This window comes from Megascapheus bottae, chromosome 11, assembly GCF_031878675.1.
Source record: "Megascapheus bottae isolate mThoBot1 chromosome 11, mThoBot2.hap1, whole genome shotgun sequence".
Classification (NCBI taxonomy): Eukaryota; Metazoa; Chordata; class Mammalia; order Rodentia; family Geomyidae; genus Megascapheus; species Megascapheus bottae.
In genome coordinates this window covers 61,224,987-61,245,967 of record NC_143519.1, presented here as the reverse complement: position 1 = coordinate 61,245,967, position 20,981 = coordinate 61,224,987, and the positions used below count along the sequence as shown (strand labels likewise).

General features: G+C 41.7%; 1 protein-coding gene across 1 annotated transcript in view; it reads right to left on the bottom strand.

Annotated features, from left to right (window-relative positions):
- The window catches only part of Mipep (mitochondrial intermediate peptidase), a 108,099-nt gene that overhangs the window by 71,558 nt on the left and 15,560 nt on the right, over nt 1-20,981 (bottom strand). The window contains exons 5-14 of the mRNA XM_090342395.1: nt 20,767-20,830; nt 16,423-16,605; nt 15,597-15,753; nt 11,124-11,172; nt 10,381-10,441; nt 8,999-9,051; nt 7,704-7,857; nt 5,581-5,658; nt 3,964-4,168; nt 1,727-1,836 (exon numbers count right to left, since the gene is read on the bottom strand). Of these exons, the coding sequence (XP_090198521.1) occupies nt 1,727-1,836; nt 3,964-4,168; nt 5,581-5,658; nt 7,704-7,857; nt 8,999-9,051; nt 10,381-10,441; nt 11,124-11,172; nt 15,597-15,753; nt 16,423-16,605; nt 20,767-20,830 (1,114 nt within the window). The remainder of the gene's footprint in view (nt 1-1,726; nt 1,837-3,963; nt 4,169-5,580; nt 5,659-7,703; nt 7,858-8,998; nt 9,052-10,380; nt 10,442-11,123; nt 11,173-15,596; nt 15,754-16,422; nt 16,606-20,766; nt 20,831-20,981) is intronic.

The window sequence follows — 20,981 nt, the reverse complement described above, 5'->3', positions numbered from 1 at the left end:
AGAGCTCAGAGTTAGTGCCCAGATTCTGAGTTCAAGGCCCAGAATTGGCACAAATAAAAAGAAAATAAATGTTAATACCAGAATAAAACACAGCCTAAAAATCCAGACCAAGTTAAGAAATGTCTGAGTAGAAAGACTATTTGATAAAGAGCATGGATGTCGGCCTTTAGTGCAGAACTTGTTTCATTATCTGAAATACTATGAGATATGATGCTTTCCTGGCAGGTGAGAACCACCAATGGCAGACTACATATAGGGAAACAACAGGTTTATCTTTGTGATTGTTGTTCTCAATGTAAAATGTGATTTCTTTTCACTTTTTTTTTCTCCTTATGGTTTATCTCATGTTGTTACTGTATCTGACTTTGGTACCTGGTATATTATATATATGTTTATTTGCTTATTTGAAATAGGGAAGGGATGAGGAAAAACAAGATGATGGGGGGGGAGGGAAAACGGGAGAAAAATATGGGAAGGGGTATCAATGTTCAAGAAGTAATGTACTCACTACCTGATAAATGTAACCTCTCTATATGCTATCCCAACAAAAAAATGCAATTTAAAATTAAAAAAAAGAAGTTCTCTTTCTGGGATGACTGCATGCAGATTCTATAGCTTAGGAAGAAGAGGAAAGAAAACACGAGGAGGGAACAATAAATAGGAAAAAAGCACAGCAAGTAAAAAAGCCAATCACTGCACCTCAAGGACAAGACAACAATAAGATAGTGCTAATAAGTAGCCCTTATCCAAAATCTCTTTTTTTGCACAGCTGGGGACTGAACTTAGGGTCTTGTACTTATAGGCAAGCAGTTTTGTTTTTTTTTAAAGAGTTTCTCCTTTTAACATAATTTTTATATATTATTATTATTATTATTTTTCCAGTCCTGGGGCTTGAACTCAGGGCCTGGGCACTGTCCTTGGGCTTTCTCAAAGCAAACACTCTACAACTTCAAGCCACAGCACCACTTCTGGCTTTTTCTGGAATCAAACACAGAGCTTCATGTATGCTAGGCAAGCATGCTACCACTAAGCCACATCCCTAACCCATTATACTTTTTTCTTTTGTCGATGTGAGGCTTAAACTTGGGGCCCAGGTGCTTCCTTGGCCTCTTTTGCTCAAGGCTAACAGTTTACATTTTCAGCCACAGCTCTACTTCCCTTATCCATAATCCTGGAACTAGAAGTATTCAGATTGTAGATTTTTTTTTTTTTCAAATCTTGGATATTTGTGTGTGTGTGTGTGTGTGTGTGTGTGTGTGTGTGTGTGTGTGTGTATGACTGAGAACCAAAGTCTAAACAGGGAATTCAGCTCCATTCACAGCTACCACCATACCTTACATATCTGAAATATTGGAGATGATTTTTTTTTTTTGCCAGTCCTGGGGCTTGAACTCAGGGCCTGAACACTGTCCTTGAGCTTTCTCAAGGCTAGCATTCTACCACTTGAGCCACAGCACCACTTTCAGCTTTTTTCTATATATGTGGCACCTAGGAATCAAACCCAGGTGCATGCTAGGTAAGCACTTTACCACTAGGCCAAACTCCCAGCCTTGGAGGTGATTTTTGACATGGTATTTCTAGTGCATCTGTGTTTTGACTATGACCTCACCCATCACATTAGGTCAGGTACTGAATCTTCCACTTGTAACATCATGCCAGTTTTCTGAGAATGTGGGGTTTTAGATTCTGGGATTAAGAATGCTCAACCCATGTCTGAGGCTCTTACCTGACCAGTCTGATAATGCCTGGCAAACTGGTTGACCACTCGGTAATCATTTGAAAAGTACTCCATCAGAATGGATGGGACCTCAGCAAAATCAGTGGGGCATCTGGTCCCTAAAATGGGGCAAAAAGAGAAAGTGGTGTATGTTAAATAAACACAATTATCTTCAACTTGTCTTATTTTAAACTTACACTTGGACTTCTGATGAACTGTGACAAGCTTCTCAAGATTTTACATCTATAAAATTATTGTACATATTTGCAGAAAAGTTTATTATAATCCTATATGTTTCCAATATATCAAAAGTAAAACAATTATTTGCTCAGCTGCTGAAACACCTTGTAAAGGTAGCTTTGTGATGGCCCCCACCCTCTGCAAACAAGTCTGGCTTTGCTGTGCTGGCTATATCTGAAAGGCAAACTAAAACACTTGCAACTAACACGCATTTGTGCCTCAGTCTCTAAACTCCACTTCCATGTTTTTTAACCATACTTCTTTTTTTGTCCATTTACTGCTTTGTAAAGCAAAGTTAACCTTCAGTGATTTTTAAACTCTAAATTCCTGAAAGCGACAAACGCAGTAAGAACTCTTTGTGACATTTTATGACTGTGTTCAGCCCACATGGTGTTCAAATGTCTTCTCCTTGCCCAAATATTGTGTTTAATGTGAGTTCGTAACTCGCAAATGCCACCTGTTTACCACGTGGCTAAATGCTGGCTACTTAAGAGCACTGAGCTTAAGACCTAGAGACAGGGCAGCTAAGATTAATCTAAAATGTCATCAACTGTGGTAATCGTCAACATAATAAAAATACAACAGAATTATAACTTTATATATTAGACACTATAAGAAAAAAAAGGTACTTTTTTTTTTTTTTCAGTCAGTCGTGGGGCTTGAACTCTGGGCCTGGGCACTGTCTCTGAACACTTCAGCTCTACTCCTTGAGCCACAGCGGTACTTCTGGTTTTCTGGTGACTAATTGGAGATAAGAGTCTCATAGACTTTGGTGCCCAGGCTTAGAACCATGATCCTCAGGTCTCAGCATCCTGAGTAGCTAGGATTAGAGGCGTGAGCTACTGTACCCAGCACTTTGTACATTTTGAACATGCTGATTTTGTTTTGTTTTGTTTTGTTTTAAACAAAGTTGGTTTACAAGAAAGCAGCACTGGGGCCAGGAGCATGGCCTGCTGGTAGAGTGCTTGCCTGGCATGCACAAGTCCTGAGATGGATTCCTCAGTACCACATATACAGAAAAAGCCAGAAGTGGGGCTGTGGCTGAAATGGTAGAGCCCTAGCCTTGAGAAAGCCCAAGGACAGTGTTCGGGCCCTGTGTTCAAGCCTCAGGACTGGCGAAGAAAAAGAAAAGGAAGGAAGGAAGGAAGGAAGGAAGGAAGGAAGGAAGGAAGGAAGGAAGGAAGGAAGGAAGGAAGGAGCACTAATTCACTGTGTGCTAGGGAGGAAGGGGAAGTTCATTTATTCTCACAGAAAGCCACAAATATAAACTCCATGTTGAACTCTAGCAAATATATTAACGTTTAACTCATAGACACGGATATTTTTATTCTCTGGCAAAAATGTTTGGCAAGGATAGAAAACAGCATAAGGGGGCCGGGAGTATGGTCTAGTGGTAGAATGCTTGCCTAGCATTCATGAAGCCCTGGGTTCAATTCCTCAGTACCACATACACAGAAAAAGCCAGAAAGTGGTGTTATAGCTCAAGCGGTAGAGGGTTTGCCTTGAGAAAGCCCTGAGTTCAAGCCACAGGACTTGCAAAAAACACAAGCAAGCAAGTAAGCAAGCACGCAAGCAAGAAAGAGCGAGCATGAGGATCAGGAAACAGAAAATATAACACTACACCAAGACAATCTGAGGGTAAAAAACAACAAGACATTATGAAATGATGACATTTTCCAAGTAACAAGCCTTTTCTAGTTTAAACATATTGGTGTGTGTGTGTGTGCTGCGTGCATGTATGCATGCATACGTATGTGCTGGTCCTGGTGTGTGTGTGTGTGTGTGTGTGCTGCGTGCGTGTATGCATGCATACGTATGTGCTGGTCCTGGGGCTTGAAGTCAGGACCTGGGAGCTGTCTCTGAGCTTATTCACTCAAGGCTAGTTCTCTACCTTTAGCCAGCTCCCCTTCTGGCCTTCTGGCAGTTAACTGAAGATGAGTCTCCCAGAGTTTCCTGCCCAGGCTAGCTTCAAACCACAGTCTTGAGATTTCAGCCTCCTGGCTTACCAGTGACGTGCTGGTACCGAGTGCGCCCCAGCATCGAATGCATGGCGTGTCCCATTTCATGGAAAAGATTTTCCATCATTCCCGGGGTCAATAAAGTGGGTGAATTCCTTGAAGAGTGGGGAAGGTTGAGCATCAGGACCACAACTGGAAGCTGATAGTCTCCATCTTCCTTTAATCTGCCTCCTCGAATTGTAAAATGACAATCCTTTGAGAATCAGAGACAGATCAAAGCATTAGATATTTCGAGCAGTAATGAGGTCCTGCTGGAAGCCTGGTTCAAATGGTAGAATACCTGCCTCAGCAAACACAACTTCAAAACCTAGTACCACCTCTACGAAAAGACAATGAGAGTAACGAAGTCATGATGAATCTAAAACTGTAGCAAAATGTGTGAGGTCAAGATTTAACTTATGCAATTTTTATATTAAATTCTTGGTTACAGACACCATCTCAACACTTTTTATTTTGTTAGTTTTCATTTCTAAAATACCAAGAAATAAATTTAGCTTGTATTTCACTCGTTGACTCAAGAAAACAGGCCCAGAAAGGTGGTTGTGTCAGCTAGAGTTGGGATCCACAGCTGCAAGAAAGTGGCGAGGGACACTCTCAGCTGTGTGGGAATCCAGGCTTCACTCTGGGTCCCTCCCCTGGGGGTCAGGCAATCCGCTGGAGGCCTTCTTGTGTCTGCTGTCTACTTCGTTGTCCTCAACCAAACTACACCAGACACCACACTGAGCTTCATAAGCATGCTAGTGAAACTCCTCACAAGAATCAGAGCAGGCTTGCTCTCCAGGTGAGAAAACTAAAATGAGTTTTGTAAATGTCAAGTGTAGTGCTGGTGTCAAGGATACCAGCTGGTATAGATGGACTGGTATTTCTGCCCCCACTCAGGCTGAGGAATAACCTTGAGACTTAGGGCCCAATGACCTATACTCTGGTTCCTCACTGACATATTCATGGGGTATTTGGTGGTATTGGAGCTTGAACTCAGAATCCTACACTTACTAGGCAAGTATTTTACTATTTGAGCCACACACTCCCATCAGTCCTTTTTTATTTTTCAGATAGGGTCTCATGTTTTTGTCAAGACCAGCCTCAGACAGCAATCCTATATCTCCTTCCCATATAGCTGGGATTACAGACATAAACCACTACATTCCTACCCCTGCAACTTTAAACTAGGTTCATTGTTGAGCATGAATGGTGTTGAGAGCTGGGGCTCTAGCCAGAATACATGGTTTCAAAGCCTAGCACATCTGCCTATGTGCCTCTAGGCAAGTCCCTAACTTTTCCAGCCTTAATTTCTCTCAATGCTGAATCCTCATTCAAAAGGCTGAGGTGAACATAATAAGGTAGAAAACTATAAAGGGCTCCACACTCTGGATGCTCTGGCTAGTGAAAATAAGGATTTGTAAAACAGCTACCAATTTTACATTCCAGATAATGTAATAGATTAGGTATAACTTTGTCCATGTTTGTACATTCTATTTTCCAACTTATACCTAGCATTAGTGCCACTTAAATATTATAGAACTGTACAAATAATGCACAGAGTTCATATTAGAATAAATAAACTGATTACTTTAGATAAACCAGTTCATAAAGAAAAAAAATTACCTGGTGTGGTTTGTCTGCTCGCTGGAAAAAATCACAGTAAATGTACCCCAGCAATCCTTCAGATTCATGAACAACAGCCTGGAAAACATTTTAGTTGAGTGGTGAATGAGGGCATCAAAACCTGGAAACAGAACCATGTGTTGGCGGCTTACCCCTATAATCCTACCTGCTCAGGAGGCTGAGATCTGAGGATCGAGGTTTGAAGCCAGCCTGGGCAGAAAACTCTATGAGGCTCTTATTTCCAATAAACTACTCAGAAAAAGCCAGAAGTGGCACTGTGACTCAAGTGGTAGAGGGCTAGCCTTAAGCAAAAGCAGCTCAGGGACAGTATCCAGGCCCCGAGTTCATGCCTCAGGACCAGCAAAACAAAAGCAAAAAACTGGAAACACAATGGGAACACATTCTCGATACACTTGAGTAAGACACTCTCATTGCAACAGATTCAGACCTTAGTGACTTTCTGTGCCATGCCAACAATCACTGTGAAATAGATACTTTTGTGTGCACAGGAGAGGAAAGTTTCTGGGTAGGGTCCTTGTGTCTAACTGCCCTCCTTCCACAGTGCCCACTGCAATGACAGCTCTTGAAGAAGACTCACACAACACAAGGGTTGGGGAGAAGTGCTGGCTGAACTGTTTAACAGTAAAACTGTTCTCTTTCACGTTAGGAGATGATATATACCTAGAGAAATCATAATCCTTGATTCAAAAACATCATCATGCAGCTTTCAATGTGGAAATCAGTCACCAGACCCACTCTGTCTTTGGAAAAGAGGCTCAGCTTAAATGAGGGATGTAGTTATGAGTCTTCTTCCTGCCCTGCTTTTTCTGAACCTGGTAACTTAAAACACAGAGAATCCCAAAACTTTTTTAGTGTGCTAGTACTGGGGCTTGAACTCAGGGCCTTGGTATTCTTCCTCAGCTTTTACACTCAACCATCACTTAAGTCACATTTCCATTTTCAACTTTTTGCTGGATAATTGGAGATAAGACTGTCTTACATTTATCTGCTTGGGTTGGCTTTGAACAACAATCTTCAGATCTCAACCTCTTGAGTAGTTAGGATTATAGGCATGAGCCACCAGCACCTGGCTGAGAACCTCTATTTTGGTCTTTTAAATTTCCAGCAAGCCAGTATCCATTTATTTACTCACTTACACGACAAACAAGTACAAAGCACCTACTGGGTGCCAGGACTCATTCAAGGCATGTGGGAGAAGGCAGTGAGGAAAGCTGGCCAGTCCCACTGCCCCACATGCTGTGGGAAGAGTAAACGTTCTTATCACTTGGATTTTATCCTTTCAGTCGTATGTCCCTAGTTTTTCTTCCCATTACATTTCTGCATTTGACCAACACAATCATTTTAAATAGCGGATCGTTAGCAGATCTTCACAGTGATGAGAAGCATTTCATCTCTTATGCTCTCCGCTCTCTCCACCACACCTGGCCTCTGATAAAGGCAGGGAGGTGGCTCACACTGCTCCAGACAAGCACAAAGACAAGCTCCAGGCTTAAAGGCTTAGCAGAGAAGATAAATAAATTAGAACAAAGGGCATATATTACTATCTGTGGCCACAATGAGCCCTGCAAGCCAGGGAGGGGGTCTCAAAGAAAAAGAAGGCAGCAATGGGTTCTAGAAGTAATACACCTGGTAATGACCTTCTACCAGTTCTCAAGATATCTGCCAAGGAGTTCCAACTCTGTTAGGTAGAGTGTGTGTGTGTGAGTGTGTGTGAGTGTGTGTGTGTGTGTGTGTGTGTGTGTGTGTGTGTGTGTGTGTTGTGTGTGTGTTTGTGAAGGCCCTAGAACTTGAATTTGGAGCTTGGGCGTTTTCCCTGAGGATTTCTGCTCAAGGCTAGCACTCTACCACTTGAGTCAGAGCTCCATTTCTGGCTTTTTAGTGGTTAACTGGACATAAGAGCCTCATGGATTTTCCTAGTTTGGCTGGCTTTGAACCTCTATCCTCACATCTTAGCCTCCTGAGTAACTAGAATTATAGGCATGAGCCACCAATGCCCAGCAGAGATATGATTTTTAATGAAGTGGGACACTTGGCCAGGGCGATACCAACTTAAACCATTGACCAAAGGGACACGAGATGTGACATGACAGCAGGGTGCTTACCAGCTTGCGGACATCATCACACCACACTTCTCCTTTCACAGGCTGCTCTGCATACAAGGAAATGCCCAACAGTTTGTTAAACAAAATGTTCAGGCCCTCCATGCATGCTCCCAGGGAGAAAAATGGGCAATACAAACTGGGTTCAATATTGTACCTATGAGAAGGATAGAGGATCAATAGCACTGTTTCAATGATGAAGGCCAAGTCAGTTAACTCTGCATTTCATTTAGGCGTATAGTGGCTAAGAGGCAGGGATTGGGAAGCCAGGCACCAGTACCGGCCAGTATAGGCTCATACATAATCCTAACTACTCAGGAGGCTGAGATGTAAGCATCATGGATTGAAGCCAGCCCAGGCAGGAAAGTACTGGAGGTTCTTACTTCCAATTAAGACAACTATCTCCAAAAAGCTGGAAGTGGAGCTGGGGCTCAAGTAGTGGAGTACCACCTTTGAGCAAAAAAAAGTCAAGCAATAAAGTGAGGCCCTGACACATACCAAAAGAAAAAACAAAGGATATAAAACATAAAGGCACATAGTTGGCTGTCTACATCCAAAGATTAAACAATCTGGACAGAGAGTACTCTGGAAAAAGATTGTGTCTGACCCAAGCAACGTAAAATCAATGGAACACTTCACGCTGCACTGTGCATTATAAGCAGACATGATTTAGAGCCTTTTGGAAAGTGCACATATGGCTTCCTTGCAAATTCTCTGCCACTCCATCTGAGGGACACAAGCATTCTGGATTTGGGGGTCCACACAGGATCTATGACCAGTCTCCAGACAACAGGAGAGGGAATGGAGAGCCTCTTCATTGAGGAATGGTCAGACTCTTTTTTTCTCTAGAATGACAATGGAACTGCTGTTGCCATTAAAAGTAACACAGTCCAGCAGTTAAGCTGGACACAGCTGTCACTCAGGAGCCCATTCCCTCTTCAGGGAATGGCTAACCTCACCAGTCCTTCTGTGTGAATCATCAGCACAAGATACACCTCTCACACAGACTTAAGTGAGAATGTGACCAGTTCCAGTTATAACAGTAAACTTCACTTTATGAAGTTTGAACACTGCCCCTAAACTTCTTTTGTTCAATGTTAGCTCTCAATCACTTTGGGCCACAGCTCCATTTCCAGCTCTTTTGGTGGTTAACTGGAGATACGATTCTCACAGATTTTTCCTGCCCAGGCTGGATTCAAACTTAAATCCTCATGTCTCAGCCTCCTGACTAGCTAGGATTACCGTTGTGAGCCTGGCTTTCCTCCTCTTTCTCTCCAGCTATTCCCTAAAAGACTTACCTCTCTGCACGAATCACACCACTGTAGTAGGGTGGGTCCCAAGGCATTAACTCCTGCAATGGAATAATTCACTGTTACAAAGTTATTGAATTTACATAACTTTATCAGTAAAATAAACATAAAAATGGAAGACAATTATTGTATATCAACCAATTACTACTCATGTGTGTGTGCCAGTACTAGGGCTTGAATGGCTCTCTTGGTTTCAGTTTATTCATCCAAGGAAAACACTCTATCACTTGAGCCATGCTTCCACTTCTGACATTTTGCTATTAATTAGATAAAAGTCCACCAGGCCTGACTTCAAACCACAATCCTAAGATCTTAGATTACTGAGTAGCTAAAATTATAAGTATGAACCATCGGCACCTAGCTTCAACCAATTTATAGAATGATCAAAACATTTTACTCATAAAAAAAAAACTTAGATTTCACAGCTGACAGGACATGATGTTTCTGTAATGAAAGGATAAATAAGGCATAATTCTAGAATTTGGGGAAAAGATGAACAAATGTCTTTCTAAAACTTAAATGACAACTCACAATACTAGTGAATTATGCCAGCCATGATGAAATTTCTTGTGTGAAATATAACCTACATATTAAGCCACAAAGTATATTACAGTTATGATTAAGAAACTTAAGGTAAGATTGGTGTTCTTTCTAAATCTAAGCAAGAAGCCTAAAGCATATCCCCCAAATGAAAGCACTAATTTAAACTGTAACTAAAATAAAATTAACTTGAATTTTGGCAAAGAAAATGTTATAAAGAAATAGTATGAGGGAGCTGGGCATGGTGGTATACACCTACAGTCCCAGCTATGTAAGAAGCAGTTAAGGCCAGCTCAGGCAAAAATAGTAAGACTCTATCTCAATAAGCCATGTGTATTGTTAAACACCCATAATTAATCCCAGCTTCTCAGGAGGCACAGGTGTGAGAATCAATGTCTAAAGTTAATCTGGGCAAACCTGTAAGATCTGTGAAAAATAACATAAAAAAGGTTGGAGGCATGCCTCCAGTGGAGAGTGTTCACCTAGTAGGCATAATAAGGTCCTGGGTTCAAATATCAGTACCATCAAAAACAAAGCTGTTTCATACCGAGAAATTGATTTGTACAGATTAGAAGCAGCCCTTGCATAAATACGTATCATGTTAATGCATGTATCTTCACATACAGACACCCATGCACATATCCGAAAATGTTACATTTCCAAGGACCAGATTCTGACTTAAGAGCTTGATGCTTCAATACTTTTGATTCACCCAAACAAAGCATCAGAAAGGAGACTCCACAGACCCACCAGATCCTAAGTTCGACAAGCAAGAGACAATGATTTCAGGTGGTAGTGTGTTCACATTATAACAACATTCCAACACTTACAGAATTTTGAGGATTAAGTTTCATTTTCATTTTTTGCATCATCTCAAAATCTCTTACAGTTCTGTAAGACAGGTTTATCACTGTTAGGACAGTTTTAGTAATTACATTATAAAAGAACTAACTTGTTCACATTTCTTTCCAATACACATGATCAAATTAGGCATAACTTACACTGAGAAAGTAAACTTGTGATAATCCAAGTTTCTCTAAGGCAGCAAGAGATGACAGTATATAAATCATCATCTAGCACTGACATCTCTACTTTTTTGTTTGGCCAATCCTGGGGCTTGAACTCATGGCCTGGTCCCATAGTTTTTTCGCTCAAGGTTGACATTCTGGCACTTGAGCCACAGTGCCACTTCTGTTTTTTGGCTAGTTGATTAGAGATAAGAATCTTAGGGACTTTCCTAACCCAGCTGACTTTGAATCTCAGTCCTTAGATCTCAGCCTCCTGAATGGCTAGGATTAACAGGTATGAGCCACCAGTCTAGACAATCTCCACTTTTAAAAAGCATCACTAAGGATCATGAAAGGACCAAAATTTAGAAAAACTTAGCAATGTTACAGTAACCTGAAAAGCATTAATCAGTAAGATCGTGAGTATTATTACTAGCTATTCCTTAAAATGATTCCAATGAAACTAACAAATTTTATTTTCCAATTGTTTTTATAAAGCAAGTCTTTAAAAAAAAACCTAAACAACGCATAACTATGATGCTAAATAGAAGTAGAATAAAACTAACCTTTCAGAAAGCTTGTCAGAGAGCTTCTCAAGGAACTGCATAACAGTCTCTAAATGGGAAATTCAAAGAAATTATTTCTAATTACATGACATATGTGTTAAAATTACAGCAATGATCATCTACTACTAGTTATGCTACTAGTCTCTTTTAAAATGGTGTTTTTCAGAGGGAAGAGGGTGGTTGGCATATGTTAGGTATATATGAAATATTCCTAAGTGATGATAATCTCTTCAGAAAAATAAACTACAATGGTATGGTAACTAACCAAAACCTTAGATTATTCCTAAAATTAAAAGCATTAAGGGAGGCTAAAGGAAAAAAAAATTCTATACATTTGTAAAACAGAAAATATCTTCCAAATTTTTTTCCTAAGGGGTGTGTATGTGTATGTGCTGGTACTAGGACCTGAATTCAGAGTCTTGCTCACACACTGCACTTTTCATTTACTTAAGGCTGGGGCTCTATCACTTGCTAGTTAACTGGCAACAAAAGTCCTTCAGGTTGCCTGCCCACTCTGGCTTCAGCCCTCAATCCTCAGCTTCCAGCTTCCTGAGTCACTAGGATTACAGGCATGAGCCAAACGGCTCCTGACTAATTCTATCCTATACTTTCTAGAAGTAGCTAACCTCTGGTTTGAATCTACAACTCAGTACAGCTTAGAAATATGATTTACTGGAAATTTAATGGTAGAAAGTGATGCTTCACTGAATAACGAGTTCATTTTTACATATAAAGGATATGACTTGAGATCATGAGTTGAGAATCAAAAAAAAAAATCCAAGAAAAATCAGAACTTTGAATATGCTAGGTTCTAATAGAACTGTCAGCACTTATCCAACACCTGAGTTATGGTATCAGAACTTATAAGCCTGAAGACAATGGGACAGAACTATCATAATCCCATGAAGGAAATGCTTTCTGTGTATTATTTCTTCCAGCACTGAGCCACTAAAACTCACTTATACAGAGCTTTCATGTATATTTGAATGTACCACAAAAACGTTGGTCTTATGTATTCCAGATGGGTTGAGCTTCTTACCCTCCTTTAAGGAAAGAAGGGAGGTTAGTCTAAACCACAAAGCCACAGGGTCTCTCACCATTGCTGATATTAGACAATCCCAGACAGCTTGAAGATAGCATCAGTGCCATGGGAAATGTTGGCACAAACAGAGGGGGACAGAAACTGCTGCCATCTGACTTAACATCTCACTTCAGGACATCAGCAGCTGCCACAAAGAACTGCCTTTAAGTCTATCTGTATGTTTTCTATTTCTTGATACCCACATTTGTTGTTTTTTTTTTTAAAAAAAAAAGATTTTATTAACACTGATTTTTATATCATATTTCAAATGTCTTAACAAACAAGTATTCAAAAGGGGTAACCACATTTTTGTATTTGATTTTGCCAGTCCTAGGGCTTCAGCTCAGGGCCTGAGCACTATCCTTGGGCTTTCCTCAAGGTTAGCACTCTACCATGTGAACCACAGCACCACTTCTGGCTTTTTGGGGGAGTTTCTGGAGGGGAGGGTCATGGGGCTTGAACTCTGGGCCTGGACACTGCCCCTGAGCTCTTCAGCTCAAGGCTACCACCCTGCTCCTGGAGCCACAGTGTTTTCTAGGGATTAATTGGAGATAAGAGTTTCACAGTCTTGTGTACCCAGGCTGACTTTGAATGGCGATCCTCAGATCTCAGCCTCCTGAGTAGCTAGGACTACATGCATGAGCCACAGCATCTGGCACTTCTGGCTTTTTCTATGTATGTAGTACTGAGGAACTGAATCCAGGTCTTTGTGCATGCTAGGCAAACACTCTACCATTAGGCCACACTCTGGGCCCCAGATAACAGAGTTTTTCTTTGGTTTAGAGTTGTCGGGTTTTTATGCCGGTACTAGGGTTTGAATTCAGGGTTTGGGCACTGTCTCTGACCTTTTTCGCACAAGGCTAGCACTCTAACATTCAAGCCACAGCTCCACTTCTGACTTTTTGCAGGTTAACTGGAGATAAAGTCTCATGGACTTTCCTGCCCTAGCTAGCTTTGAATCATGATTCTCAGCTCTTAGCCTCCTGAGCAGTTAGGATTGCAGGTATGAGCCACCAGCACCAGGCTGATAACTACATCTTACTCACATTCTCCTTTTTTTGTTTCCTAGTCATTCATCCCACCTGTTAGTCTGCCTGAAAGGTCACTAAAAAGATGTGATGTGAAGCCTTATTTGCTACATAAACACTTTGAGGAAGTGCTCACTGTACCTCATTTACCCCCTTTCCTGTGGCCTCTGCTGTGTACCTCAAATTCCACCCCTTTCTGCTTCAGCTCAGCAGCCACCTAACACCTGGGGAAGTCCCAACCTCAGCATGGCACAAGGCAAGTGCAGCACAAACACAAGAAAAGACATGGCCCCACCTACTAAACACATGCCTTCCCAAGCAGGACTCCTCCCTAAAAGGAGGATTAGAGGAGTGTGTTTGTGTGTGTGTGTGTGTGTGTGTGTGTGACTCATCACTGCATTTAACCTTCACCTCACTAGAAATCCTTCATCCTCACTCCAATTTCAGTCCCAAAACATCCTCTTACCCTATTTCCAGCCAATTTGATTACATTGAACACAACAACTAGATAAGTTAGGATGAAAATTATACAAACCAACATCGCTAAATTCAGGTATGATTTATACTGAATATGGTTATGAAAGAAAATTGATCATTTAAAGACCATTCAAACTGCAAAATGTCAAAAATCTTTATAAATGGTTCACTGAATGTACTATAACAATAAGACACTGCTGAGTAAAGTGGTACATACCTATAATCTCAACAACCCAGGAGCTGAGATAAGAAGATCACACACTGTGGGGCCAGGAGTTTAGCCTAATGGTAGAGTGCTTGCCTAGCATGCACGAGTACCCAAGTTCCATTCCTTGGCATCACATACATAGAAAAAAAGCCAGAAATGGTGCTGTGGCTCAAGTGGTAGAGCTCTAGCCTTGAGAAAGACCAAGGACAGTGCCCAGGCCCTGAGTTCAAGGCCCAGAACTAGCAAAAAAAAAAAAGATCACACATTGTAAGGCAGCCTGAGTTACATAACAAGTTCACAGCCAAACTGGACTGTGGAATTATGTCTTTAAAAAAAAGGGGGGGGGCTGGGAGTTTGGCCTAGTGGTAGACTGCTTGCCTAGCATGCATGAAGACCCGGGTTCGATTCCTCAGTACCACATACATAGAAAAAAAAAAAGCCAGAAGTGGTGCTGAGGCTCAAGTGGTAGAGCTCTAGCCTTGAGAAAGGCGGGAAGGAAGAAAGGAAAGAAGGAAGGAAGGAAGGAAGGAAGGAAGGAAGGAAGGAAGGAAGGAAGGAAGGAACCGATTCCTCGGTACCACATACATAGAAAAAGCCAGAAGTGGTGCTGAGGCTCAAGTGGTAGAGCTCTAGCCTTGAGAAAGTCCAAGGACAGTGCTCGGGTCCTGAGCTCAAGCCCAGGACTAGTAAAAACAAACAAACAAACAAAAAACCCAGAAATTTAAGTGGGGGGGGCAGTAGCTCACACCTGTAATCCTAGCTACTCACGAGGCTGAGATCTGAGGACCAAGGTTCAACACCAGCCTGTGCACAAAAGAACCTGAGCCTCTTATCTCCAATTAACCTCCAGAAAACAGAGAGTAGGGCTTAGCTCAAGGGTAGGGCAGTAGCCTTGAGCTGAAGAGCTCAGGGACAGCGCCTAGGCCAAGTTCAAGCCCCATGACTCATTTTTTTTTAAAAAATCAGAAATTTAATGGAAAGACTTCGAAAAAGTCATATTAAGTGAAGTAAGCCAGTCCCAAAGGAGCATAGGCTCTATGGTTTCCATCATTTGTATTAATTAGTACACATTAGGATTCTCCTACCAGAGAATCACAATAGCTCAAAAGCTGTGTACATAAGGTCATACAGCATGACAAAATGAACACCAGGTTAATGAAACAAGAGGTTTATCTTTGTAATTGCTGTTCTTAACGTACTATGTAAAGTTATTTCTTTTCTCTTTTTTTCCCACTTATGGTATGGTTAATCTCACAAGGTTACTGTATCTGAATTTGTACACTGGTATACTGTATACACACTTATTGGTTTAATTGAAATAGCGAAGGGAAGGAGGAAAACAAGATGACTATGAGGGGATAAAGGGGGACAAAAATATGAGAAGGGTTATCAAAGTTCAAGAAATAATGTACCCACCACCTGACGAATGTAACTGTAACCTCTCTATACATTATGCCAACAATAAAATACAGTAAAAAAAAATCAGAAATTTATCACTGTAAGTATAGTTTAGTGGCTCCTAAAACATTTATCTAACATGCACGAGGCTCTGGGATTGATCCCCAACAGTGTCAAAATGAACAAAAAAATCTTTAATAAATAAGCAAACAGAAGCTAAGCTTTATTTAAAAAACAAACAAACAAAAACAACAACCTATTTCACTCTTCAGCAGGCTTACCTGGAGTTCGAGCTATTGTTCCCTGGAGGGCCCTGTGGGAAAACGTCGAATACCCCACAAGCTTTGCCAGAAGATCTCTGCTGACAAGTAACTGTTCTAAACATTTCAATTGGCTGGCACTGGGATAAAGGAAAATTTTATAAGCAGCTTCTCGAACCTGTATTTAAAGAGTAAACAGAAAAACTAGAGTTAAAAATGAATGTCATGACACAATGCACCAAGCAACAGTAAGACAGGCTAACTCTCACGCTATATACCTGCAGACACACTTTACCTCCTAGTCCCGTAACAGCTCACACACAAGGTGGAAAGAGCCACCAGAGGGCAGTACAAGAGCACACCTGGTGGGAGCCATAGGGGACCAGTACTTCTGTGCATTAAGTCTCAAAGGCCCATCACGGTGGCTATGTATGAGACAGGGATAATTAAACCATTTTCCATTTTTCAAAGAGTTTTGTGGAATCAACAACTGACCCCACAAGTTTTTCTTTCTGGGTTCAGTAATTCTAATAAGGGGTGTGTGTGTGTGTGTGTGTCTGTGTGTGTGTGCGCACACACGCACCCATAGCTTAGCTTCTTCACTCAAGGATGGTGTTCTACTACGTGAACTATAGCACCATTTCTGACTTTGTGGTGAGTAAGTGGAGATAAGAGTCTGCCCAAGCTGGCTTTGAACCACGAACCTCAGATCAGCCTCCTGAGTAATTAGGATAAAGATGTGAGCCACTGGTGTCATCAAGGAAGCCTGGGTTAAAATAGCAGCAACACATACTGCTTAGTGCATTCAGTTGAAGGCTAGACAACAGAGAGAACACACGCCACGTACCAAGTCATCTGGGGCTTCTGCATGCAGGCCATCAATTACCACATGGCGTCCATCACTGGCAAAGTTGTGGTGAATGTGCTCTGGTAAGAGATGCTTCTCTATCTTGTTGGGAAAGTTGGTTCCCATGAGAAAGGTACTGCTCAAATCCAAGATTTTCACATTAAGGTCCACTGCTCTCCTACGCTGAATGTGGAAGGGGAAAAGGTGAGTTACAGGCATCAGAAATATCAGACTTAACAACTCACTTCAGAATCTTAGCAGGTAGGAAAATCAACGAAGATTTTTGTTGACATAGAATGTTCAATATTCTAATTGTAATAGATATTTAAGATCCCAACAAAAGATTACCTTGATGATTTTATAGTGCTAGGGTGTCTTAAAATTTACACAACTTCTAGAGTTCTAGTATCTGTCCAAATATGCAACTAATCTTTGAAATTAGTGATATGAAAAAGTACAGAATCCTCTTCCATTCCCTGCTCCAAAGTCTTCATTAAGAGAGCTAGAGCTGGTTTTGCTGGGCACGGTGGCTCACGCCTCTAATCCTAAGTATTCAGGAGGCTGGAGCTGAGGATCATGTTCAAAGCCAGCCCAGGCACAAAAGACCGTGAGACTCTAACCTCCAATTAATCACTAGAAAATGGGAAGTGGAGCTGTGGCTGCAGGGGTAGGTCAGTAGCCTTGAGCTGAAGAGTTCAGGGACAACACTCAGGCTCAGAGTTCAAGCCCCATGTCCCACAAAGAGAGGAGAGGGAGAGAGGGAGAGGGGGAGAGAGGGAGAGAGGGAGAGAGAGGGAGAGAGAGGGAGAGACGGATGGAGGGAGAGAGAGGGAGGGAGGGCACGAGCACTAGAGCTGGGTGCTAGTGGCTTACACCTGTAATCTTAGCTACTCAGGAGGCTTAGACCTAAAGATTGCAGTTTGAAGCCAGATTGGGCAGAAAAGTCCATGAGACTTTTATCTGCAATTAACCAGCAAAATGCCAAAGATGTGGCTCAAGTGGGAAGAGAGTTAGCCTTGAGTGAAAAACAAAAACAAAAGCAAAAACAAAAAATCCTGAGAGCTTGAGACCCTGAGTTCAAGTCCCAAATACCTATATAATGCAGAGAGAGGGGGGTGGAGAGAAGGAAGGGGGGAAGAAGAGAAGGAAGGGGGGAGGGAGAGGGAGGGAGGGAGAGGGAGAAAGGGAGGGAGAGAGGGAGAGGGAGAGGGAGAGGGAGAGGGAGAGGGAGAGAGAGAGAGAGAGAGCGAGCGAGCAATAAAATACAGCAAGCTGGTTATAGCTGTTCAAAGGCACTTACTAAGTATTTTTAGCTTAAGAAAAATAAGTCTTTGAAGAAGATTGACATAGGACAGAATGGAGTGGTGATGAGCTCTGTATGGAGGTGAGCAAAGAGAGCAGCAAACAAGCTGCTAGAAGTAGCCCAGCCTTCAATAAGTTGAGTCAAGAAGACTGAAGTTTGAAGCCAACCTAGACTAAGTAAAACCCTGTCTCAAGAAAGGGGGGAGGGGAGGAATAAACAGAATCCTCCTAGGGCACAGCTCTGTCCTCTACTTTACATCCCCAGCATGTGGCACGTGGGCTCCGAGACCACTGAGAAGGGTGTGGATGGTGCCCACACACCGAGTGAGTTCCAGCTTACAGCCACATCCTTACAACATAATCTCCTGGGAAAGGGTGTATTGTTAAGGAGTCCACAAATATTGAAGATGAAATACAGAATCAATTCCATATAATTACAGGTCCAATAGCACAGTGGGCATACATTTTTACTAGAGAAATGACAGGTTTCTAGACTGGGCTCCAGTCTGACCTCAGGTGAATCATATATGAATCTTTCTAGGAAGAGGCCACAGGTAAGTAGAGTCTACAATGTAATCTGCCTGATTAATCTTTTTTTTTTTTTTTGTCATCAGTCCTGGGACTGCCTGATTAGTCTTTAAGATAAATATATTAGATTTAGATATTTTCTTGATAAAGATGTTGAAAAAAGTAAAGTATACAGTTATAGCCAAAGTTTTCAATATAAGAAAATTCAAACTTCATGGGCAAAACAGATTTTCAGGGCTGCCAATGCCTATGGTCTTAGTTTGGAATTTTTTTTTGTTTGTTTTTTTGGTCTGCTTCTTCTGATACGGCCACATAACCCCACCTAAGGGGAACCTGAGGAATAACAAGACTGATCCAGAAATTAATGGCAGCTTTCTAACTTTCCCTAAAGCTTGTACTATGAAAAAAAAAAAAAAAATAGAATGTAGCCAGGTGCTTGTGGATCACACCTGCAATCCTTGCTACTTAGCAGGGTGGGATCTGGAGGACTTGATTCAAAATTAGCCAGGACAGGGGCTGGGAGTTTGGCCTAGTGGTACAGTGCTTGCCTAGCATGCACAAAGACCCAGGTTTGATTCCTCAGCATCACATACATAGAAAACCCTGGATATAGTGCTGTGGCTCAAGTGGTAGAGCTCTAGACTTGAGAAAACCCAAGGACAACGCTCAGGCCCTGAGTTTAAGCCCACAGAACAGGCCTGGGTGCTACCCTGAGCTTCTTTTGCTCAAGCCTAATGGTCTACCACTTAAGCCAGTGTCACTTCCAGCTGTTTCTGAGCAGTTTACTGGAGATAAGAGTCTCATGGACTGTCTTACCAGGCTGGCTCCTAACTATAAGCCTCAGATCTCAGCCTCCTGAGTAGCAACGACTACAGGAATAAGCCACCAGCACCCAGCTAAAAGCATTTTTTAATTAAAATGATAATTTATTTCAAACTTGCCAGGCATTTCACCATTCTGAGATAATAACTCAATGTGTGATATTCGCAAACTATCCTATGAAAATGCTACTAAATGAAAATGGTATTAATCTCAAGACTCATGAGGTTGTTAAAAAATATCCTCTTTGCTGGATGCTGGTGGCTCACATCTGTAATCCTAGATACTCAGGAAGCTAAGATCTGAACATCATGATTAGAAGCCAGATGGGGCAGGAAAGCCTGTGAGACTCTAATCTCTAAAAAAGTATTCAGGAATACCTAGAAGTGGCACTAGGGCTTAAATGGTTGAGAGCTCAGGGACAGTGCCCAAGCCCCCAAGTTCAAGCCCAGGCTTGACTTCAAAGTCAGCCTGAACTCCATTAACAAAACCTTGTCTCAAAAACATTATCCAGCTGGATGTTGGTAATTCATGGCTGTAGTTCTAGCTAGTCAGAAAGCAGAAATTCTGAGGATCAAAGTTCAAAGTTGGTCCCAACAGACCATCTGAAAGACATTTTCTCTCCAATTATGCATAAAAAATCAGAAGTTGGAGATGTGACTCAAGTAGCTGAGCACCAGCCTTGATTAAAAAAGCTAAAGGACAGGACTTGGGGCCCTGAGTTCAGGCCCTAGCCTTGGGTGAAAATGCTAAAGAACAGCATTCAGGCCCCAAGTTCAAGCCAGCACAGAAGAAAAATTTTTTAAAAATCTAAATAGACTGCAGGTGTGGGCAAGGTGGGACAGGGAGACTGTGGGCAGCAGACTCAATGACGCTCAGCTACTGCCACTCTTCCAGCCCTGAGCTCATGCCTGACATGTGGAAGAGAGACCAGGGCCTGGGAACTAAGGGTAAGAATGTGAACAAATTGCTCTGTCTTGTTTCCATGTCTGTAAAGTAAGAAGTCTGCACTGTGTGCCAGGTCTTCCACTCTGCATAGCACACATGACCTCAGCTTAGCTTGCCAGAACATAGTATGAGAACAAATGGTTCTGAACAGTCCTGATAATTCCTATGTTTTCAATTTTCCATGAGCAGTCCTGCTATCCATCCCTCTGCCAACCTCTCTTAGTACTACCACTTCTTCCTTATCCCATGACCTACAAAATGTCTTAAATGTCTCAAGTCTTTTTTTCCTTTTCTTATTTTGGTGCAAATATTGGGGTTTGAACTCAGGGCTTTATGTTCTTGCTTGGCTTTTTTGCTCAAGACTTGCTCTTGACACTTGAGCCATAACTCCACTTCTGGTTTTCTGGTGATTAATTGAAACTAAGGATCTCAAAGATTTTCTTGTCCATGTTGGCTTCAAACCATGACCCTTCCAGCTCACTCTCCTGAGTAGCTAGGATTATAACTATGAGCCACTGATGTTGGCTTCCAAGACATTTCTTAAATGGTGAGTTATCAGGGAGTGACTGGCTGACCTCCAGACTGTACTACATTCAAAGGCCACCCATAGGAGGATTTCATAACAATCCAAATACCTAAGCATGTTTGTGATAGGCAAATTGAAGGAATATACCAGAGTAACAGCAACAAAGACAGCAACTAAACATCAGCACACCAAGAGCAATCAATCACGGCAAGAGGCGTTACCTTCTCTTCATCTAGATGGATTCCACTGATTTCAAAATCAAACATAAACAGTTCAGCCACTCGCCTGGAATAAAATAAACCTCAAGTTACAACGGGTTTAAAAAAATACTTAAAAAAAAAAGGAGTCTTTAAAATCTTATTGCTGAAAGTTGCTTCAACACACACTCACAATTTATTTTGATCAAGGAGTTTAATATTTCAGAAGACATGAAACA